The 23,737-nt window shown below is 46.6% G+C and overlaps 1 protein-coding gene across 37 annotated transcripts in view; it reads right to left on the reverse strand.

Annotated features, from left to right (window-relative positions):
* FARS2 (phenylalanyl-tRNA synthetase 2, mitochondrial) overlaps positions 1–23,737 on the reverse strand; it is a 310,200-nt gene that overhangs the window by 245,937 nt on the left and 40,526 nt on the right. For all 37 annotated transcript variants that reach the window (XR_015152578.1, XR_015152577.1, XM_086370386.1 and 34 more), the window contains one exon: positions 13,970–14,589. Coding sequence is in view for 35 of the 37 variants with exons in the window: in XM_086370386.1 (XP_086226512.1) it covers positions 13,970–14,589 (620 nt within the window). In the remaining 2 variants the exon portion in view is untranslated. The remainder of the gene's footprint in view (positions 1–13,969; positions 14,590–23,737) is intronic.

The raw sequence follows: 23,737 nt of genomic DNA on the forward strand, positions 1-23,737 counted from the left end.
TCACTGTCCGTCACCAACTCCAAGGCATGCTACTGGCTAAATGGCAGGTGTCACCCTTCACCTTTCCAAGGGCAGACTCGGGCGTCTGGCTGAACAGTCTGATGGGACGTGAGTGCCAGGGGGCTGCTGGCCCCTCGGAGGCCGGCAAAGAACCCCCCTCCTGTCCCCACCCCCCCTGCACCCACCAAGCTGAGGACGTGAAATTCCACCACCAGCCACACAATAGCTCTCAGGAATGTGCAGCGGGCCAAGAAATGTGGTTTCTAGCGAGGTGTGAAGTCTACTGTGAAACAGCATAATATCACTGTGGAAATATTTCTGCTGCTTCCGCACAACACTTGAGCTGGTACAAAAAATACTGTTACTGTAATTATGCAGATTCAGTAAAACCAAGTGAGGTCCCTGCTGGTCTCCAACAGCAAGTGGGGAGCAGACATGGCAATGACTGTCCTGAGACCCTGGAGGAATGAGACAGAAGACCTCACCCAATTCTCTCTGGATGCTGTTGGCGCAGGTGCACGAGCTTTGACCCTTCAAACCACCCTCCGGCCTTCATACATTCCAGGCACTGAGGACCAGGAACTGGAAGACTTCTCCACTGAAATTATACCCAGAAATCCTGAGCTAGCATCAAGGACGAATGGTTTTGCCTCCTGAAATGTGACTTTCCCCAGCCACTCCTGCACTGGGTGAATAACAGCCTGCCTCCCTGAAGCCTTCTAGACACTCAGGAGAGGGAGCAAGCTGACTCTGCCAGTTACCAATCCACTGCCTCTCGACAAGCCAGTCCTTCATTGACTGCTCCGCGAAAACTGAGTTGGGCTCTTGAAGCATTTGTTCTTTGCCAGGTGGCGCGGTGTTAAGCTCAGTAGAGGTCGCTGAGATGCTGCGAGGGGCTTTGTGCTAAAACCTCGGGCCTCGCTTGCCCTGCCATGCAAGCAGCCCCGCCCCGCTCCCCTGGCCCCAGACTGTCTCCCCCAGCACCCATCTCAGACAGTGTCATGGCACAGGGCTTCCTGCAAGACCCCTTCCCTCAAACAGCTTCCCTGGCACCCCAGAAAGCAGATACCCAGTCACTTCCAGAGTGTAGACATCCAGCAACTCCATCAGCATGAGACCACTACACCATCCAGGGAGCCATAGCTGGGGCCAGGGCCGGGTGGTGGTCGGGGGTGGGGGTCTCCTCTGGGGGCTCAGCCCCAGGCTGAGGGCGGCCACTGCTCCCGGGTCCGTTACCTCCATGTTCTCCAGGGTTCTCGTCTTACTTGCCAGCCCCTCACCACCCAGCTCCCTGTGTTACACTTCATAATTCCGTATGTTAGTTTTCTGTGATCGAGTCACAGCCTGCCTCTGCCTTGCTGTCCAGCCCTGCCCTCCTCGGGAAGCCTGGGGCAGGAGTAACAGCTCTGGGAGTGAGAAGTGGACGGTGACCCACTGGGTTCTTGACGCTGTGCGCGGCCATCCTTGACACGGTGGACGTCTGGAGAACGAGGGAGGCATCTGACTGCCTCGTCCACTGACTGCTTCTCGGTGCAGGACCCTGGGCTAGAGACAGGACCAGGCACAAGGAAGAAAGAGCGACCTTCAAGGCACTGACTGGCCAGCTGGGGAAACCAGACGTGCACCAACCCTCAACTCCGGGCAGTAAGTGCTGAGAGCTCCCGGAGGTCAAGAGCAGTAAGCCAGGGGTCAGCACTGGGACCTCAGGCTAGGAGACCGTAGCTCCTACCTTGTCATGCGTGTGTGCTCAGTCACTCTAGTCGTGTCTGACTCTTTGCGACCCCAAGGACTGTACCCCACCAGGATCCTCTGTCCATGGGATTCTCCAGGCAAGAACACTGGAGTGGGTTGCCATGCCCTGCTCCAAGGGTCTGCCCAACCCAGGGATTGAACCTGGATCTTTATGTCTCCTGCACTGGCAGGTGGGCTCTTTGCCACTAACGTCACCTGGGAAGCAAGAACTAATCCTCTGACGGGCTCAGCGCCACAGAAAACAGAGACTGGGCTCGCTTTAGATGGGTCTCCAAGCCCCAGTCCGTCCCCCAGAAACCAACTGTTACCCGAGTTCAATGTGTGGTGGGTCCTGGCTGTGACCAGCTGCCTTCTGCTTCACTGTCAAGAGATACACCTAAGTAAATATTTGGATAGAGAAAAAGACTTTTTAAAAAAGAAAAGCCATTTCAGCTTAAGTGTCTCTGACAGGGGGAGTCCTTCCTCTAAAAGATTTTTAAGAAGAGATTAGGGAAACATGGTGACTATAATCTATCAAGGCCAAATGAAAACTCCTTCAATAAAGCCCCTCCGCATGAGGCTATTAAGGAAACCCAATAACCACATGGTGGAGGATAAAACCTGTCATTCACTGAAAGACAGCACGGTGATTCGGGGGAGAGAGCAAGAATAAAGGGGCTACCCTTGGCTCGCGGTGCGAGTGACGGCGGGGCGCCCAGCAAAGCCGCCCAGGAACAGTAGGGTTTTAATGAACCATCTGCAAGGTGGGAGAGAGCATCAAAGCGAGGAAAATGGAATTTTCTGATGATGAATGAGAGCGGTTTTCTAACAAGGGTGGGCCACGATGGAGGCTAAATGAAGGATGTCCGCTCCACCAGAATCAAGTCATTGCAGACAAGTGAGTGGCTACGGAGGGGCCCCGACCTGGCCTCCTACAGGGGAAATGGGGAGTCACAGGGGTTACTTTAAAAAGGGAGGTGGGGTCTTCCCTGGTGGTCCAGTGGTTAAGACTCCTTGCCCCCACTGCAGGGGCACAGGTTCGATCCCTGGTCGGGGAACTAAGATCCCACATGCTGCACGGCATGGCAAAAAAAAAAAAGCTTTAAAAAATTAAAAGGGGGGCTGGGATGGAATCTGAGCTTGACACAGAGGTCATAATGAAGTAGTATATAGCAATAATGATGGTCAAAATTATATCAAAAGCTTACTTCTCTGTATATCTTCATTCATGTCTTCTATGAAAACATGCCCCTTTGTTTCTATGTGAATATTCATGAATTACATAATTATAAAATACTTACAACTTCTCTATAACAACACCTTCAGTTATTAAGACTTAAAGTTTTGTATTCCATAGACCAGCAAAAACTTCAAAAAAGTCAAGGCACTAAGAAAAGGTTGGCAACAATTTATTTTGCCAAAAGAGGCAAAATTTTTGAATACTATGACCATCACTTCATAAGAGAAAGAATACATTGACACTCAGGAAAGTACAAGGAAATCACCGTAGGAAGGGCGAGGCCTTTAAAGTGAGTAAACATGCCTCTGCAAGACTTGCTGCTTTGCTCTTAAGTTTTAAATCTGCCTGCAAGATCAACAAAAACTTGGTCATGAACCAGGACTGTTAATACACCCAGGTTTGAGAACTACGAGCCAAGAAAGCAAAGGCAAGAAAAATATACACATTCTGAAAATGAAAAGAAAGTAAGAGGAAGGGAGGGAGGGAGGGAGGAAGGGAGATAGGGAGAAGGAAAGTAGCATTTAGAATGTCTTTGATAAGAATGAAGACAGAACTGGACAGGAAGGAAGGCTCACATGAGCCATCCATGGCTGTCAGGAGTGTATGTAACAGGAAGACCCTGGATAACACCGACCCAGGCAAGTCATCAAAGCGGGGCAGGGACCCAGAGGAAACCAAGCCTCTGCAGCCAAGAGCGCAGGGTAAAGCCCGGAGCGTCTGCCCCCGCCGCCCCCACCCCCAGCACTCGCTGGCCCCCGAAGGGCACTGCCTGAGAGACAGCACGGGCATTTCCCGAGACCAGCGGAGAGTGGAGCTTCCTTGAGCGCTGGTCCAGGCACGTTCCTCTGAATTAGTATATTTAAATCAGATTACAGAGATGCAGGGATCATATGGGCTCCCTCTGGTGGGTCTGGCAACTGCAGGGAATCTGCTATTTTTTACAAAAGAGACGTCTCAATAAGTTTTTTTAAAATTTGGTTTTGAAGCTATAGAACAGTGGCTCTCAAACTCGTTGATCTCACAGACCCTTGTGTGTGCTCCAGAAATTCGTGAAATCTCGATGCATTTGCAAACAATGACAGCACCTGCCACGACCACTCACCTTGTCTACACCTCACGGGAAATCACCATCTTGATTTGGGTGCTTATTCTTCCCATGTACTTTTTTCACACCCACCTACATAGTTACGGAACCAAAAAAACTGTGAGACTGAGGTGTGCGTGTGTGTAGACAGAGAGAGAGGAAGAGCTGAGAAGCAAGTGAAACACAGACAGACAGAGAGCCTGGACTAAGCACACACTGAGAGCACCGTGGGGCATTGCTGGGCGTATTTTGAAAGAGCTATTAAAAAGATGTCCTAGCTTAGTATCACTCATAATTTATTTGTTGCGCTCAACATTTTACTAAAACCTCATCTAAGCTGACATAGGTACATCTAGCTTATTTATGTTAATTGCTATAAAGTACTCAATGTACAATTACAGTCCCTTGTCCCTTTTTTTAACACTTAAAAGAAAAATGCCAGATCATAGAGAACACTGCTGCTGCTGCTGCTAAGTTGCTTCAGTCGTGGCCGACTCTGTGCGACCCCATGGACAGCAGCCCACACGGCTCCCCCGTCCCTGGGATTCTCCAGGCAAGAACACTGGAGTGGGTTGCCATTTCCTTCTCCAATGCATGAAAGTGAAAAGTGAAAGTGAAGTCGCTCAGTCGTGTCCGACTCTCTGCGACCCCATGGACTGCAGCCCACCAGGTTCCTCCATCCATGGGATTTTCCAGGCAAGAGTACTGGAGTGGGGTGCCATCGCCTTCTCCACATAGAGAACACAATGAAAAAGAAAAAAAGGAAAACTACCAAATAACTCTACAAAGTGGTGGCAACTATATGCTCTCCACAGAGCTGGGCGTAAGATTCATGGTTCCTCTGTGCTTTGTCGCTAAGTCATGTCCGAGCCCGCCAGGCTCCTCTGTCCATGGGATTCTCCAGGCAAGAATGCTGGAGTGGGTTGCCATGCCCTCCTCCAGGGGATCTCCCTGACCCAGGGATCGAACCAGCATCTCCTGCAACTCCTGCATTGCAGGCAGATTCTTAAACGCTGAGCCGCTGGGGAAGCCCATAAAAAGCGTATGTCATTCTGAATAATAATAAGAGCATATGCCCTGTGCTCACCACTCACACCCATTTTCAGAAAAGAGAACAGTATTATACCAAAAACTTTGTAGCCCCTTGCTGATTACAATCCTCTGCCACTCCTTTTGCAGGTAACGACAAACTTAATGTTTATTTGCTTTCCAGAACTTTTCCACATGTGCACAAACCCCTAAATAATATATCAGGTTAGTTCTACCCATGACTTAAGTGTTACACAAATGCAATCAGAATATCTAAGCTTTGATAATTCTCTTTGCCTAATGCTACTTTCTATGTTCATTCATCTTCATGTATTTGGTTGTGACTTACTCATTCTCACAGACATGCGAATGCCATACCAGATCCATAGTGCTATGAACATTCTCACCTACCTGCTGATGTAAGCACTCATGATGCGTCTAAACTATAGGCTTGGGAGATGGACTCCAGGCGTGGGTTTCAAACGCCCGCAGAGCCTTCTCACTGCCTCACGTGCCGGCCAACTCTCGGTATGTCAGATTTCCCCCTGCCGGATTGTCACACTGAGGCCTTTACATCTGATCAACACAAATCCTCTGTTACTTACATGTGGAGCAGATTCCCCACCCAGCCCACTGCTTGCCTTTTAACTTCCTTTAAGAATTCTTTTATTAGACGTAAGTTTTACCTTAAGAGTCAACTTAAAACATTGTTTCCATTAAGGATTCCTCTCTTTTAGGAATTCTCAGTTCAAGAGGCTGTATTCTACCCCCAGAGTCATATCAGTAATGTCTTACGTTTTTCTCTAAAGTCTGGAAGACTTTCTATTCATGATGGATTGTAAAGCGATTTAGAATTGAATTCTGCGTGTGCTGAGAGGTGGAGGGCGGGTGTTTTTTTCCTCTATGGTCAACTAAGAGCAACTCCTGTGGAATCCACCATCTCCCCACTTATTTAAAGTCGGTTCCATTCTATAGTGAAAACAAATTCCCAAAGAGGAGGCGAGGTCTTTGAGAGTTCTCTATTTGACCACACTTGTGCCAACACGAAACCACCCCAACGACCAGAGCGCAGTGACCTGGGGTGCTTGGCAAGGCACAGCCCCTTACACTGGCGCGCTTACGTTTCTCCTGGCTATTTGTAAACTTGCTCTTCCTACAAATAGGAAAAATGGTTCTTCAGCTTCTCCAAAATACGCTTTTATTAGATTTACGATGAATTTATAGATCAATTTTGGGAGAGCTACCATCTTCATGAATCTACGAACACGGTATATTGGCCCTCTGTCTCTTCCTTTATGTCTTTCCATCGTATCTGATAATGTTATCTACAAGTACCTTGAACATCTTCTGCAACAATGATATCCAGATGCTTCAAAGTTGCAGGTGATGTTATGACTGAAGTCTTTATTTCATTGTATTTGCTAACTGTCATAACCATAGATAAGAAAGATTCTTGGACGTACTGTCTTTGTACCCACAGCTTTGCTGGATGGCCTAATTAGTGCTAATAATGGATCTGGACATTCTAGTCAACTTCCTGGGTAGCCCATCATGCCATTTACAAATAAAGCAGCTTTAGCTCGTGTTTCCCAAAGCTTAGACTTGCTTTTCTCTTTCTGGTTTACTGCGTAAGCTAGGCCCTCCCACACAATGATGAACAGAGATTGCAACAGTGCCTCCTACACACTGATGGCAAATAACCCTGAACTGCTAATTTGATAGAAGTGTTTATAATGACTCACCACTAATTACGATGTATGCTGTGAGTGCTTGACAAATACCATTTATCATGTTACGGAAGTTCCCTTCTGTTCCTAGCTTGCTAAAAGTTTTTATCATAAGATATTAATGCCGTCAAATGCTTTTTTAAGGTCCTAAAACATTAAATGCCTTCAACTTGCTTCCCTACATCTATTAAGGTGGTCACCTGCTTTTCCTTAATAATTATACCACGTTAACTCACACCAGTTAGGATGGTGTGACGCAGTGCACGCACAGGGATCACGTGGAGGGCACAACAGCCAGTGAAGTAAAGCTGCAAGCATTTCATTTAACAATTTTTACCTGTTCATCAAAAATGAGAATAATCCATGTTCATAAAGATGAAACCTCTAATATTGTCTTTTATACCTAGTTTGTTATTAACAAGTCTAATATGAAATGACCTTGATATGTTCCTTTTTTCTATTTTTTGAGAAAGACTACAAGACTTCCCAATTTCCTAAAACCTTACAATAAGATCACCTCTACCAGCTCTGTTTGTAGTGATGCTTCCTAAGGCCCACTTGACTTCACACTCCAGGATTTCTGGCACTAGGTGAGTGACCACACCACTGTGATTATCCAGGTCATTATGACATTTTTTTGTATGGTTCTTCTGTGTATTCTCACCACCTCTTCTTAATCTCTTCTGCTTCTGTGAGGTCCTTACTGTTTCTGTCCTTTATCATGGCCCATCCTTGCATGAAATGTTCCCTGGATATCTCCAATTTTCTTGAAGAGATCTCCAGTCTTTCCCATTTATCGTTTTCCTCTATTTTCTTGCATTGTTCATTTAAAAAGACCTGCTTATCTCTCCTTGTTATTCTCTGGAACTCTGCATTCAGGTGTATTTTTCCCTTTCTCCCTTGCCTTTTGCTTCTCTTCTTTCCTCAGCTATTTGTAAGGCCTCCTCAGACAACCACTTTGCTTTCATGTATTTCGTTTTCTTGAGGATGGTTTTGGTCACTGCCTCCTGTACAATGTTATGAATCTCCCTCCATAGTTCTTCAGGCACTCTGTCTACCAGATCTAATCCCTTAAATCTATTTGTCACCTCCACTATATAAATCATAAGGGATTTGATTTAGGTCATACCTGAATGGCCTAGTGGTTTTTCCCTACTTTCTTCAATTTAAGCCTGAATTTTGCAATAAGGAGCTCATGATCTGAGCCACAGTCAGCTCCAGGTCTTGTTTTTGATACTGGAGGTGATGGAATTCCCACTGAACTATTCAAAATCCTGAAAGATGATGCTGTCAAAGTGCTGCACTCAATATGTCAGCAAATTTGAGAAACTCAGCAGTAGCCACAAAACTGGAAAAGATCAGTTTTCATTCCAATCCCAAAAAAGGGCAAGGCCAAAGAATGTTCAAACTACTGGACAATTGCACTTATTTTACCTGCTAGCAAGGTTATACTCAAATTTCTTCAAGCTAGGCTTCAGCAGTACATAAACTGAGAACTTCCAGATATACAAGCTGAGTTTAGAAAAGGCAGAACTAGAGATCAAATTGTCAACATTCATTGGATCATAGAGAAAGCAAGGGAATTCCAGAAAACATCTACTTTTGTTTCATTGACTATGCTAAAGCCTTTAACTGTGTGTATAAAAACAAATTGTGGATAACTCTTCAAGAGATGGGAATACCAGCTCACCTTATCTGCCTCCTGAGAAACTTGTATGTAGGTCAAGAAGCAACAGTTAGAACCAGACATGAAACAATGGACTGGTTCTAAATTGGGAAAGGAGTACGTCAAGGCTGTATATTGTCATTCTGTTTATTTAACTTATATGCAGAGTATATCGTGCAAAATGCCAGACTGGATGAAGCACAAGCCGGAATCAAGATTGCCAAGAGAAATATCAACGACCTCAGATATGAAGAGGATACCACTCTAAGGACACACAGTGGAGAAGAACTAAAGAGGCTCTTCATGAGGGTGAAAGACGAGAGTGAAGAAGATGACTTAAAACTCAACATTCAAAAAACAAAGATCATGGCATCTGGTCTCATCACCTCATGGCAAATAGATGGGGAAACAGTGACTAATTTTATTTTCTTGGGCTCCAAAATTACCATGGACGGTGACTGCAGTCACGAAATTAAAAGATGATTGCTACTTGGAAGAAAAGCTATGGCAAACCTAGACAGAATATTTAACAGCAGAGACATTACTTTGCTGACAAAGCTCCATCTAGTCAAAGCTATGGTTTTTCCAGTAGTCACGTATGGGTGTGAGAGCTGGACCACAAAAAAGGCTGAGCACCAAAGAACTGATGCTTTTGAACTATGGTGTTGGAAAAGACTCTTGAGAGACCTTGGACTGCAAGGAGATCAAATCAGTCCATCCTAAAGGAAATCGACTCTGAATATGCATTGGAAGGACTGATGTGAACATGAAGTTCCAATATTTTGGGCACCTGATGTGAAGAGCCAACTCACTGGAAAAGACCCTGATGCTGGGAAAGATTGAAAGCAAAAAGAGAAGGAGGTGGCAGAGGATGAGATGGTTGGATAGCATCACTGACTCAATGGACATGAATCGGAGCAAAGTCCAGAAGGACAGGGGAACCTGGCAGGCTGTGTCCACGGGGTCACAAAGAGTTGAACACAACTTAACGGCTGAAAAACACCACCACAGTAAGATCATCTGAGAATGATGGAAGCAAGGCTATTAATTCCAGCTTTAACCTACTTCAGTTTTCTACTGAATATAATCTATGCTCATGCCCCAGAGTGTGATATTTCTGGCCTCCTGCTACTTTTTAATCTAAATTTCTAACTTTCCCATGAAACCAGGAACCTTCTCGTGACTGTCTGATACCGTTTCTCTCTCTCTGACACCTTCTCACAGCTTGGATCCCAGTTCATGTTCAGAAAAAAAAATTTTTTGATTGACAGACTGACTGATCCCTGACTGATCCCTGAAGTGTTTTCCTTCAGTCTTTTTCTTTAAACTTTTACTAGGAAAATTTCAAACATACGCAAAAATTGAGAGGATAATGATTCATCATGTATCCAACAGTCATTTCAGTGACTTCAGTTACTGACAATTCTTGACCCACCTTCTTACATTCATCCCCAAATGCCTGTCCCCCACTATTTTAATGAAAATCCATCCTTTGGTTCACAGTATTTCAATATGTATCTCTGAGAGAGAATAACTGTATAAAAATATAATATCACTGTCAGACTCAAAAACTAAAAATAAAGAACTCCTAAAACTCAAATGTTCAGTTAGTGTTCAAGTTTCCAACAGTCTCACATCTTTTTTTCTCTTGAAAGATGCTTTCCCTTGACAGGATCTGCAAGTGGTGATTGATTGAGATCTGTTTGTTTTTTTTTTAACCTATAGGCACCAGCTATTGTTTTTTCCTTGCTTTTATTTGAAGAAAGGGAATCATTTATCCTGAAGGGCAGTGCTTCTCAAACTGTCTGTGGCAAAGATAGTTTTAGGTTTCTAATCGGTCTGGAACTGATATACAGGTGCTGTGCAAAACCACCCCGCAGACTGAACGCACAGAGCTCACCAAGAGCATCGGGGAAGGACTGGCGGACTGTGTGCAGGCCCACAGACGTCCTCGGACAACAGCCTTGAACACGACCGCCTCCTCATTTCTCATCACTCGCTTTGATTCTTGTACTTTCTTCATTAGGCAGACCTCACCTTGGGTAGCATCGCTAGAGAATTTCCCCAGGCTGGATTTTGTTCATTGCATCCACATGATGTAGTTTAACGTGCTTCTCTGTCCTCTGTGTTTCTATAAATGTGACTGTTAGATCCAGCAAGCTGAGCTGATATAGGTCCAGTTTTCTTTGACGGGACTTCTCACAGGTGGCCTTGTATTCTCTCGAGAGGAGACACATGTGTCTGGCTGCTCCTCCTTCTGTGATGTTAGTGGTCACGGTGGCCAGAGCTACCACCAGAATCATAGGGCGACTATCTTCGCCACACCTGAGCAGTCTGAAGTCAGTGTTTTCATTGCTAGTTAGTGATAAGTAACTTTTGATAACTCTAATATTTCTCTTTAAGCCATGAATCTATAGCTGTGAATTTTTAGATAGCTAGAGACAGGGAAAGCTTTATTATTCTTTTCTTACTGCTTTCCACATCAACTACATTGCAGCCAGGCCCAGTCCTAATAATGTTATTGGGTCTCTGACATTTATTACAACTTCAACTGTCAACTAGTACATGGACAACTTATTTTAGGTTTTCCCACGTGACTGTACACCTCTAACACTCGGGTATAGAATTTACATGTGTGAGTGTCTGTCTGTGCAAACAAAAACACACATACATAGTTACAGAATGTTAAAAACAATCAAATCAAGCATGCTAATCATATTTTTCAGCTTTGTTCTATCTTTACTCATTTGTCTGCTAATTCATCAATCTTTGACTGAAGTCATTTAAAATCTACGATCATAATGAACTTTTCAAACTTGGATTTCTTCAGTTTTGGTTTCTGTATTACGGCTATGATGTCGGGCACATTGAAATTCCTAAGTCATAAAAGCATCTCGGTCCACGTATCAGCCCTCTTTATCCACAGTTCCGATTTCCCACGCACTCTATCCAGCGTTAGTAGCTGCGTTACCGATTTTCCCACGCACTCTATCCAGCGTTAGTAGCCGCGCTACCAGCTTTGCTGTCAAGTTTTTGCTCCGTGTGCCTTTTTCTTGCCCTTTACTTTCAACCTCTGGTGACTCTGGTTCAGGATTCTCTGATTGAAAACTGTCCAAGCTGATGATGGATGTCTTTAAATCGGTACATTTAACACATTTAAATTTGTGAATACTGATACCTTTTCTGGAACACAAAAGGGTTTTATTCACAACTAATAGTGAAATAACATATATCCATTTCTATGCTTATTCTTACTTCCTTTTCCCCACATCTGATGACTCACCTCTCTTCTTCCTGAAATACACCACGCAGTGAATAAAATAATGATTACCAAGATTATGAAATAACAGGAAAGCTTTAAAGAACGACCATACAGTTTTTAAAATTACATATGTAGCATGATTACAACAATTGGGATTAAAAAAAAAAAAACCTATTCAGAGAGTAATAAAGTGAAAGAAGGAAAAAAACTCTTTTTGATTGTTAAGGTTAGATCAGACTTGGTACCAGCTGAGGCCAGGAATCCACAAAACACAGTCCTCTCTCCGTGACACTGTGCCTGGAACTGAAGCCCTGGCTGGGCCGTAAGCAACTCCTCCATGAAAAGCGACAGGGCAGAACAGGTGATGCTCAAGTGATGCCACCAGCTGGCGGGGAGACCCTGAGCATCACTAAACCTGCTGGGGCTTCAGACTGCCTGTGGCTGCAGTGGAAGTAACCCGCCTCACAGGGTTTTAGGACGAGGAGCAAATGGAACAAGGTGTGTGGAACTACCTTACTGTATTGATACATACGTGTACATGTGTGCGTGCAGTCTTTCTGACTACAAGGCAGAACACACAGTCACATCATCCGAAAACCAGCCATGCCCGCCTCCCGCTAACCTGGCCTGGACCCCGCAGAAGTCTGAAACAAGAAGAGGTTAATTCCCTCTCCGCCCGTTTCCCACCTTCTCAGAGACCCTGGGTTCTTCCTCCATTAAAACACCAGCGTGCGTCTCACAGCCTCCACTGCCATTCCCATGGCTCGCAGGCTCACCAACCAGTGGGCACTGTCCTTTCTCATTTTTGTAACATGATAAACTGGGCTGAGCACCTGCCGCTGCCGTGACCTGGACACCTGCTCCCTGACGCCACCCCTCTGCTGGCTCAGTAACTGCGGGTGACATTCCACCACTCGGTCATATTCCCCGGACTCTGACCTGTTTCCTAACAAATCTGCATCCTTGTAACAGTTAACGTGGAAAATAGTCAGCTTTCCCAAATAGAAAAGTGCTCATCTCAGCAGTTCTGGGATCAAGCACAGGTGGACTTTTGTGCAAAGCTAATACCTATTTCTGCATTTTCACAGATTCCCAGGGAGAGTTGAGCACCCTGAGGCAGTGGTCTCCTACAACGTGACTCATTTTACACAACAAGCAATGATTACTTATCAGCCTAAAGAGCCGACACCTTTCCTGCTCATATCCAACAACCCGAGGAGCCAACACCGTTCCTGCTCACTCCAACAACCCAAGGAGTCAACACCGTTCCTGCTCACTCCAACAACCCAAGGAGCTGACACCGTTCCTGCTCATATCCAACAACCCGAGGAGCCAACACTGTTCCTGCTCACTCCAACAACCCACTGACCTGATGCTTGCACGAGGGAGTTTTGTTAATAATTATTCCTCCTGTTTCAGTGAACACGTTTGTAAGAACCACTAAGGGAGTAACACAAGATGTTTCCTGCGCCTCATTAATTCCATTTGTTTCTTACATAAAAACAGAGATGGTTTAAAAATATGTTAATGAAAAACAAGTGACATTGCACTCTTTTAGGAAACAGACTCAAGCTTTCAGGAATTTTCACAAATTGCCAAAAAAAAAAAAAGATTCGCACATGTTAGGATGTCAGCTACCAGATGCGAGGAGGTGGGTGCTTTTGAGAATGACCAGAATATCAGATTTCCCGATTAAAAAAGCTCTCTGAACCCAAACACAAACTTTGGGTATAGAACAGCGAAGCCCTTTCACAGAGAAAAACACGCACAGCAGCCACAAGTCGGCAGCAGGCGACGCGGAGCAAAGAGCTTGGGGGCAAGAAGGCACCTTACAGTCTCAGCCAGAGAGCGCCAGTGCCCCTGGGCTACCTAAGAAATCCACTGGTGTCCAACACCAAGTATGGGTGACCTCTGCTCACTGGGAACTGGAGCAACCCAACCAGAGGTCTCAGCCCTGCATCTCCAGCCCTCTGCAATGGAGGGTAAGTGTGAGCCACCGACTGCTCACTCATCAGGAGAAACGCAGAGGCAGGCACGTGGGGACCGGAAGGCAAAAGTCAGACAAGAGGCAGTAAAGGCCTGCCAGTTCCTGCGTTACTAACACAGCACGCTGGCCAGGATGTCCAGAGCCCCGCCTGCACCAAGCACCCCGCCAAAGACGGATGCCACAGGGCCCCGCGCGGCTCGCTGGGACCGACCGGGAAGCCCTGCGCCGCGGGGCCCGGCTCACCTGTTGGCGGGAGAAGAGGCGCACGGCCTCCAGCTGGTGGAACACGGGGTAGTGTTGCGCGTCGATCTGGTCGCGCCGGTACACGTCGCCCACCACCAGGAAGGCATCCAGCCCCGCGCGCAGCAGGTCCCACTGGTGCGCCGACGTGTGCGCGCGCAGCATGTGCGTGGCGTTCAGGAAGTAGTTGTCGCCCTTCTTCCGGCTGGGGTGGTCGGCCGGGATGAGCAGGCTGTCGAAGTTCTGCCAGGTGGTGACCACCGGGGACAGGTCGTCGTACACGGAGAAGAGCGGGGTCCCCGCGCGGCCCGGGTACTGCGCGTAGAAGTGCTGCTTCACGCGCTCCTTGAGCAGCCAGAGCGGGTGCTGCGGCTGGTTGTGCAGGTTCCGGCCCACCTTGGACAGGACCTTGCGGGTCAGGTTGCTGTAGTCGTCCTGAGGGTAGGACTTGCCCAGGAGCTCCACCGCGCTGCCCGGGGCTCCCGGGGCGGCAGGCCTCGGGCCCAAGGGCTGATGCTCGTGGCCCCGGCAGACTCCGCTGGCCTTCCGGGCCAGGTGGGCACGCGCCAGACCGACTCTCCTGAGAGCCCAGCAGACCATGGCGGCAGCTTCCTTCACGCGTTCTGGAAAGAGGACACATACACAGCAGAGTCACCTCTCACTGGAGAGAGTCGGTCTTCCACCAGCACACACCCCGCTCCCCCCCCCCCCCACATCAAGAGAATCATGAACATCATGCTTGGATCCCCAATCTCCAGTTGTCCTTCCCTGGACACTCGAGACAATGAAATTGAAGAAAATGTCCTTTATTCATGTCAAGTCATGTCCTGGATCCCTCACATGGAACAAACCTATGGATGTGACGACCTCCTTTTATTCTGACTCCATTCGGGGTCTCATTCCTGAAAGGAAGCCCGTGACTGCATCCACCGGGCCCTGAAGGATGGAGGGAGGTTTGAACTGCCATCCCCCAACTCCATCCTCATAATCACCAAGTTCTGCTCACTTCTGCCAAAAGGTGACTTCCAGAATAGTTCACTATATTGTAAGATGACATGAACAACACTTTTTTTTTGTTTGTTTCAAATAAAATACATCAATTTAGGTAATTGTTATTTTTATGTAATTTAAAAAAAAAAAAAACAGAAGTGAAAAGCTTAAGGAAATATTACACAGAGTGATAGACCACACCAGTGGACAGCTGGAACTATTTTTATAGATGCAAATCTTTTCTACCCTCACATCTGGTCATGTCACTCCCACTTAATACCATCGCAGGATCCCATCAATGACACGTCTGTTTGGTAAAAGAGCAGGTTTCCACTGCACACCCACGGGAAACCAGGAGCAGGGCATCCTCACCCGGACTCGGGGATCTCGGGCATGACAAGCTTTAGATGTCAGATCCCTACAGTGGTAAAAACAATTGCTGTGAACTTAAATCAGCCAAACCCATCTTCTAAAACTTGGCAGTTACCAATGAGTTACTATCAAGCCCACAGGTAGGTGGGTTATTTGACTTCTAGGCTCTACATACTACCAAGAAAGCACTTAATTTCATGATAATAACACATTAGACGGGAACAACATTGCTCCAAGTGACCATCCAGAGCACCCCGGGGGTGCACCCCAGCATCACAGCCCACCTGGATGACGAAGCTGAGAACACCCAGCTCCGAATTAAACGCCTGTGCACCTGTGAGGTGGCTTATTAGACGCCTGGGCGTAGACCTGGTGTGTGAGCCGTCACGTAAGAAGTTTTCACGGAACCCAGAAACTCTCTGGATTTGTTCATTTATGGCACTGTTTTGTCAGAGTTGTGACGGAAAGTGTTTTTGGCTGAGCTTCAGCGGAAATCTGTCTTCCCCTCCACAGTGCTCAGGCTTGTCACCGCTGTGGATATAAATTTTAAATATGCCCGAGCCGCCTTATGCATCTCAGCACTCAGTCACGCTGGTGGGTTGTCAGCGACCCGGCTCAGCGCCCTTGGGAGACACAAGAAAGCCTCTTCTCTCCAAAGGCGTGTGCTGTCTCCACGCTCAGGAGCCTTCTGGGGAAGGTGCTATCACTGCACACAGGCTTTGACTGCTTTTGGCTCTCAGGCTTCTCATAGAAAACAGTACCTATCTCCTAGGGAAAGATCCTGTTCATAATGTACTTAACTCATTGCCAGTATAAGACACAATATAAGTTAAATTAAAGGTTAAACATGGCCCATTAAAGGTTAAAAAAAGAACCCAGCCTGTTAAAAAAACAGTCGCCCACTGAGACAGAGAACGCAGGATGAACTCCAGATTTTGCCCGGATGACTCCACGCGTGTGTCTGCGGCTGGAGCGACCTGCACAGGCTGAAGTTAAGTACGGGTGACACAGCCACATCATCAATCCCACATTCATCCAGCTTAGCGACTGCGCTGCTGGGTCCGCTTCTGGCGGAAGAAGAGTCACGTGGCATAACCTCTCCTTTAGTGACATGAAACCCTTCCGTGTCTCGTCTCCAGGTTCACGGTCAAACCTCACTGTGGTCCAGAGTCAGTGACGGGCATTGCGTGGTGTTGATTTACCAGCCTCGGTTCCAGCATTAGCTGCTGCAGAAAGAGCGGTTTCAAGGCTGAGCTCTTTCGGGTTTCAGAAACGGGAAGAATCTGTTCATTCTACGTGTAATCAGTTTCATTTACTCTGTAGTGACTGCACACTCATTCCTTGGGGGACATCAAACTCCATGGTCACCAGGCTCCTTGACAGATGTCACAATGTTGAGTAGGCAAATGTCCAAAATACTGCTTTTCACAAGAAGCTGAAAAGTAAGGCCGTGAGCAACTTTGGGCAGGAAAGAGCTCTGAAGAGGGGGCCCTGTTTGTCTTGTCACTAACCTGAAACCAGACACCCCCAGTTGTATTCATCCAGCCCGAGCACACCTTTCAGATCTCTGGACCACACAATGCCTTGCCTAACCTGTTGGCAAGACGCCGTGTGGTCCAGAGAAATCAACCCTGAATATTCACTGGAAGGACTGATGCTGAAGCTGAAGCTCCAATACTTTGGCCACCTGATGCGAAGAACCTTTTGGTTCTTTCCATAGATCAGAGGAATAGAAATGAAGCCTAAGTCATTAACAGGTGACCAGACTGCTTCCCTAGCACCCGCTTCAGTAATCTCTCGAACAAACTATGAGAACAAGCTAACATCTAAAGAAAAATCACAAGAAGTCCACCAGCTGGCACACCAGCCTAACCGCTCCCCCATCTCAGTGATTAGCTGAGATTATTTCTTCAGTTTTTCCCTTTAAAACTCTCATGGCTGAGCAGAAAATTCACATATGGCTTTGGAGGGACCCAACTACCTTTCTAGCCTCCCCTTGCCTTCTTTCTCAGGACAAATAACATGTTTTACTTTTTCAGGCACCTGTGTGTTAGGGAATGACCTTTCGGTACTTCTAGAAATAGCATTTTCTTTAATTTTGATATATTAATCAGATCAGATCAGATCAGTCGCTCAGTCGTGTCCGACTCTTTGCGACCCCATGAATCGCAGCACGCCAGGCCTCCCCGTCCATCACCAACTCCCGGAGTTCACTGAGACTCATGTCCATCGAGTCAGTGATGCCATCCAGCCATCTCATCCTCTGTCGTCCCCTTCTCCTCCTGCCCCCAATCCCTCCCAGCATCAGAGTCTTTTCCAATGAGTCAACTCTTCACATGAGGTGGCCAAAGTACTGGAGTTTCAGCTTGACATATTAACAGGCTTATTGGAATTTTAATTAAATGGCAAAACAGTAAATGGGTTCAATTAAAGTGTTTTCACCTCTCTTATCTCATAGGTGATGTTACTCAGAAGGGAACTGTAATAAAATAGTGTAGAGAAATAAAACACATCATGTTATGTTAGTATAATTGATGCTTTTGAACTGTGGTGCTGGAGAAGACTCAAGAGTCCCTTGGACTGCAAGGAGATCAAACCAGTCAAGCCTAAAGGAAATCAACCCTGAATATTTGCTGGAAGGACTAATGCTAAAGCTGAAGCTCCAATCCTTTGGCCACCTGATGCAAATAACCAACTCATGGGGAAAGACCCTGATGCTGGGGAAGATTGAAGGCAGGAGGAGAAGGGGGTGACAGAGGATGAGATGGTTGGATGGCATCACCGACTCAATGGACATGAGTTTGAGCAAACTCCAGAAGATAATGAAGGGCAGGGAAGCCTGGCGGGCTACAGTCCATGGGGCTACAAAGAGTCGGACACGAGTGAGCGAATGAACAACAACTACTACAATGTTAGTAGAAGCTAGTTCTGAATTCAGGAAAATCTGTATCAAGACATTTATACATTTTAGACAAACAAACAAGATTGGGTTACAGAATGTTCATATGACCCAAACTGAAGGAGTTAAAGAAGCCAAGAACACAGCTAAAACTTTTCAAATAGAGCAAAGATCTTACCAAAGGGTCACCAGGACCCAGGCAGAGTTCCGTCCCTGGGAGAGGAAGACCAGAAGGGAAAGGCCCTGAGCAAATAGAAGTCTGTCCCCGGGGACAAGGCCACACGTTATCAGGAGAGCTCCACCCTGGAGAATAACGGGGGGCTATTTGGGGAGGGGTTTTATGCAACACACGAAGAATAAAATCTTCTTTTATTAAGATTCTTTTATTATTAAGAAAAAAACACACAGAGAGTCCAGCCTAGATGTGCAGAAAGACGAGAAGATACTGTTTGCAGAGACTCTGGAATTCACTGGGCAGCCTCCTGCTGGCTTGGTTGAAGCCAATAGAAACAGAAAGAGTCACACTTCTCACGCCAAATGAACCTACGGGGAGGTAACCATCTGTGGACATGGGCGTGCCTCCCTCCAGCACATAACCAGGACAGGGCCAGGTGGACACCGCGTCTGGGTATCACTCACTTGCAGTAACACGGATCGCCCAGGCATCTGTGGACATGGGCGTGCCTCCCTCCAGCACATAACCAGGACAGGGCCAGGTGGACACCGCGTCTGGGTATCACTCACTTGCAGTAACACGGATCACCCAGGCATCTGTGGACATGGACATGCCTCCCTCCAGCACATAACCAGGACAGGGTCAGGTGGACACCGCGTCTGGGTCTCACTTACTTGCAGTAACATGGATCGCCCAGGAGAACGTGTGAACGCACAGCGGCACCAGGAGCGCCCAGACTGCTTCCTTGAGCTCTGCCCGTGTGGACACGACTATTTTCCCCACATCTGGTGTGCCCAGTTCCTAGATGTGGCCGTGGGCACTGGCTCAACAACCTTGCTTGCTTTCCTACTTCAGGCCCTTTAACACCAGACAGCATGAAGCATACAAACTCTCTCTTCTGAAGATGCACCATCAAGATGTGTTTTTCCGATGGATTCTGGAGCATGTAAGTGGCACAAGGGAGCCCCCAAGGCAGAAAGAGAAGGCTCCGGAACACAGGAGCATCTGCAGCTTGGAAACACCAGCCACCCTTTACCATTCGCAAATGCTCTTACCCCGCCAGAACAAATGAATGCCATCCTTACCTCAAATAACTATCTATCCACCACTGGTTTCAGCAACATGTTTAAGGAATGGCTTAAAGCCACCAGCAAGAAGGTGGCACTGGACTCTGCCACCTGGGGTGCCTGGCTTCTGCGGGCTGGCAGAGGCCCAGCTGCTCCATGAAGGAGTGCACACTTGTCAAGACAATTACGCGAGAGCTTGGCAGCTCGCTCGGAGGGCAGGCCCGAGGAGAGGCAGCGCCCGGGCACGCAGATCAGAGCCCCTCACACCCCCCGACACCATAGCCTTCGTATGTGATCGGCACCTTGTGTGTAGATAATGTCTTTTATTAAAATTAAGTCTAAGGGGGGAGAAAAAAGGAGCAACGAAGGCAATTCTAAACACAATGGTTATCTGAATACACAAGGCCACATTCCCATTCAGAAGAGATGTCTTTTCATCACTGTAATTCAGTGGAGAAATGACTAGCAATACCATTCTTTGCTCATAAATGCCGTGTTTTGAAGAATGAGAGATTGGAAAGTGTTCTGCCATGCTGGAAACTTCTTAATTATTCAAGAATAGAGGAGTCCTCAAGAGAAAAGTATTTTGTGATGGACACAGACAAATGGAAAAACACAACTTTTTAAAGGATTTTTTAAAACACACACACACACACACACACACACACATCACTGGACTCAGTTCCAAGAGAAATCAGTTTTGCTGTCACAAGTCAAAAGGTGAAAATCTGTAATTAAACGAATACATGAGGGAACGACTGCAGACAAAGGATGCTGCAAAATTAACTTAAAGCCTGGTTAGTAAGTATCTAAAGATGTCAGCATGTTTGGAATGGCAGTTGAACTCCCAACCACTCTTTCACAAATTTTCATTGAGAAAAATATCAGTTAAAATTAAGTTCATATTACTAGTCCCCATTAGTATGAATACTTCCTTAAGTATGCCAGGGGGAATAAATTCTTCTCAATGCATATAAAAAATAACACACTGTAAAACAAATATACCACATTCATCCTTAATGCTTTTCATAGTCTTATCAAAGTCAAATGAAACATCAAAACTGCTAGTTAATCTCAACTTAGGTCAATCAACTAGTCGTCATTTATTTTTGTCTTTAACGAAAGGTATTTATACTAGTTCCACACGGTACACATTTGGAGACTGACAGCATAATTCATTATCCACTAAATTCAGCGCTCAAATAAAATGTCATACCCCCACATGTACAGAACAGTCTCAAAATTAAAAAAAATACTTAGCTAATGAAAAAGACCAACGTGCTCACCCAGAAATAATTAGCAAGCTGAATGGCTATGGCAAGTAAAATTAAAACTTGTTTTAAATCAACTCACTAAACTGCATATTAAAAACTATTTTAGGTAATTAGAAATAATACTGTTACACAGAAGACACGGCCTCCAGGTTAAAAATCCTTCTCTCCTAAATATTCTAAATAAACTGATTTCATCTAAGATCCTCCAAATAAAGTTGCTGCATACAAAATCCTGGAGTCTTGGCTAGAGTGGAGGAAAGAGTCTTTGCCAGTTTGTATCTCCATAATTACTTTTTTTTGTCTGCTTCTGTATTTTTTTTATTTTATTTTTAATTGGAGGATAACTGTTACAATTTTGTGTTGGTTTCTGCCATACATCAACATGAACTGGCAATAGGCATACGTGTGTCCCCTCCCTCCCACCTCCCTCCCCAGCCTACCCCTCTAGGTTGTCACAGAGCACCAACCTAGGGTTCCCTGTGTCACACAGCAAATTCCCACTGCTGTCTACTTTACACATGGTAACAGTTATGTTTCAATGCTGCTGCTCTCTCAAATCATCCCACCTTCTCTCTCCCCCAGCTGTATCTCCTTTTTTATATTTTCCTGAAGTACAGCTGATAGCTCCGCAATTATCAGGTCGACACTAACAGCCTGAAACACTTCTCGACCTACAGATGGTGGCTCAGTGCCACCCCTCTCTGCAGCCTTTGCTTTCTTCCTCTCTTTCTTGGCTCCTCCTGGCCACACTAGGATAGACAGACACTGCTGGGCTGGCCCGCACGAGCCTCCTGACCGAAAGGAGCACCAGGTCACGGCAGGCTGGCTAGTCCTGGTCCCAGGCTGCCCCTGACGTTCCCACTGCTCGTCCTCTCCTGATAAATGCCAGCCAACCTCACTTTTGCAACAGACACAGTCCTGGTAAGTTCCTTTTGAGTTTTCTTTTCAAACCGAAACACAGCTTCCTGTTGACATGGTCCGTAACCCTAGAGATGCTCCACCTCTGTGACACCAGGTCTTATCCTTCATACTCTGCCCACATAGAACGGACCCATCCCTTCTTTCTTCCTGAGAAACCCACGAAACCCTCACTGCGCCCACCCATCAGGACACTGGCCCATCTCTTGGATTTTAAGCTCCTGGAGGAACAGGATGATGTTTCTGTCCTTTAAAAAGAACCTCTTCCCAGGTCAAAGGAGTAACCCCCACTAGGAATACCCATGTTAGGCATTTCCGAATTGCTGTTTCACTGAGAAGAGACACCATCTGTTAACTCACAGTGATACGGCAACTGCTCCGTCCTCTCCCTACAGCAGACCTAATGAAAATAACCAAGGGACAGCACTGAGGTTTCTCAGCAAGTCATTCACCAGGACGGAAATCAAGCAGCACTCCTTAATTCTTATTTCAGAGAAGGCAGCCACACACCTGCTAGATCATGCCTGAACACCGCATCGAGAGGGAGAGTGAAACTGAGGTCCATATGTCAGCTGCCGTCAGCCCTGAGCAGCCCCAACCAGTCCTGATCATCCTGAGCTCTCTGCTAAACCCCCTGGAAACATAGTTCTGCATTTTTCTGTAAGTTTTATAAGTTTTAAGGATTAGCTAGTACATGAAAGCATTTAATTCAAATTGCAAGATTCCTGAATCGTGAAAACAATGAAAATAATACACAGTCAATTCCCGTTAGTCACAGCAGCTCTGATCTAGAACATCTCTGAGTGCACGGAATCAGTGGATGCTGACCCACTGCTCCTCAGGAAAACACAGGGCCAGTCTGTGTCCCTGAGGCCAATTTTCAGGACTGTGGCAGCTTATGTCTTAGCCACAGGCTGGTCGTCATGTAGCTGACTTCTTCCACCTGGTGGGGGTTTCAGTATCCATAGGACAGCTCCCAGGATGTGGCTCAGAATGTCATCTATAGCCCGGGAGAGGGAACTCAAGCTCCTTGACCCTGCTCAGTGACTGAGCTACTATTATTTGGTCTCCTTTGACTGTTATCCTTTGCTTCTGCATTGTCTCATGTCTCTTATGGAACTTATTCTTTGTCCAGAGACAAACAGCAGGCTGAGGACCTGGGGGAAAAGGACCGTAGGGTCCTGCTCTGTTTCACAATGAGGCAAACAAACACACACACCAACGGAGAAGCACCGCTGGGGCGGGGATGAGTTTTATCGACATGAGCGCCGTGAGCCTGAGTGAGGACCAAAGCACCACATCCTCTTGGGAACGGCTCGGAAAAAGACGCAGAGTGGTGCCTCCCGTGTCCGCCCAGAGAAGGGAACACCCTGAAAGGACACTGAAGACCAGCGGGTGCACGTGCTCCCTCCCTGGACGAGAGGCCTGGGTCCAGCGGGGAGAGGCTCCCAGGGCATCCCGGCCAGCGGGGGCAGGCCCGGCCTCGGAGCCACGGCTCTCTTCCATGTGGCCACGCCCCGCCACAGCCCCAGCACCCTGGGGACTCTTTAATGAGATTTCCTGGTTGTTTTGGTGACAAGGTATTTGAAAAATAAGGTCAGTGCTTCACAGGACAACACGCTTCAGGAACAGAAGTGCGTTTTCTTCCCTGGCTGCCTGTGAAGGGTAATAGGCCTGTTTTCTGATTTTGACATTTATTTGAAATTCAGATTCTATTGTATAACCTAATATGAGCTGTGAAGATAATTAATATAAATGTGAAAATCTCAGGGCGAAGCAGGAGAAGGGAGGAGAAGGAACATTCTTAAAGTTCAAGCCGCTTTCCTGTGCTGCTTTAGGCATTTAATTGTCTGCCCGTCTCAAACACAAAGTTCAAGCACAAAGCTGAATTCCTCCCCTCTCCACTTCCCGATCACCTGTTCTGAACATAGAACACGTGGGCTCGTCTGCACCAGTGTGTCTGAGGCGATGTGGGCATGCTGCAACTGAAAGGAACCCCATGCTGACCTTGCGGTAGAGAGGTCAAGGTGCCCCCTTACTTAACAAATTACATTTATTTAATTTACGCCATCCCGA

Source organism: Bos grunniens, chromosome 23 (genome assembly GCF_055505025.1).
Source record: "Bos grunniens cultivar Pamir isolate PY7600 chromosome 23, Bosgru_T2T1.0, whole genome shotgun sequence".
In the NCBI taxonomy this organism is placed as follows: domain Eukaryota; kingdom Metazoa; phylum Chordata; class Mammalia; order Artiodactyla; family Bovidae; genus Bos; species Bos grunniens.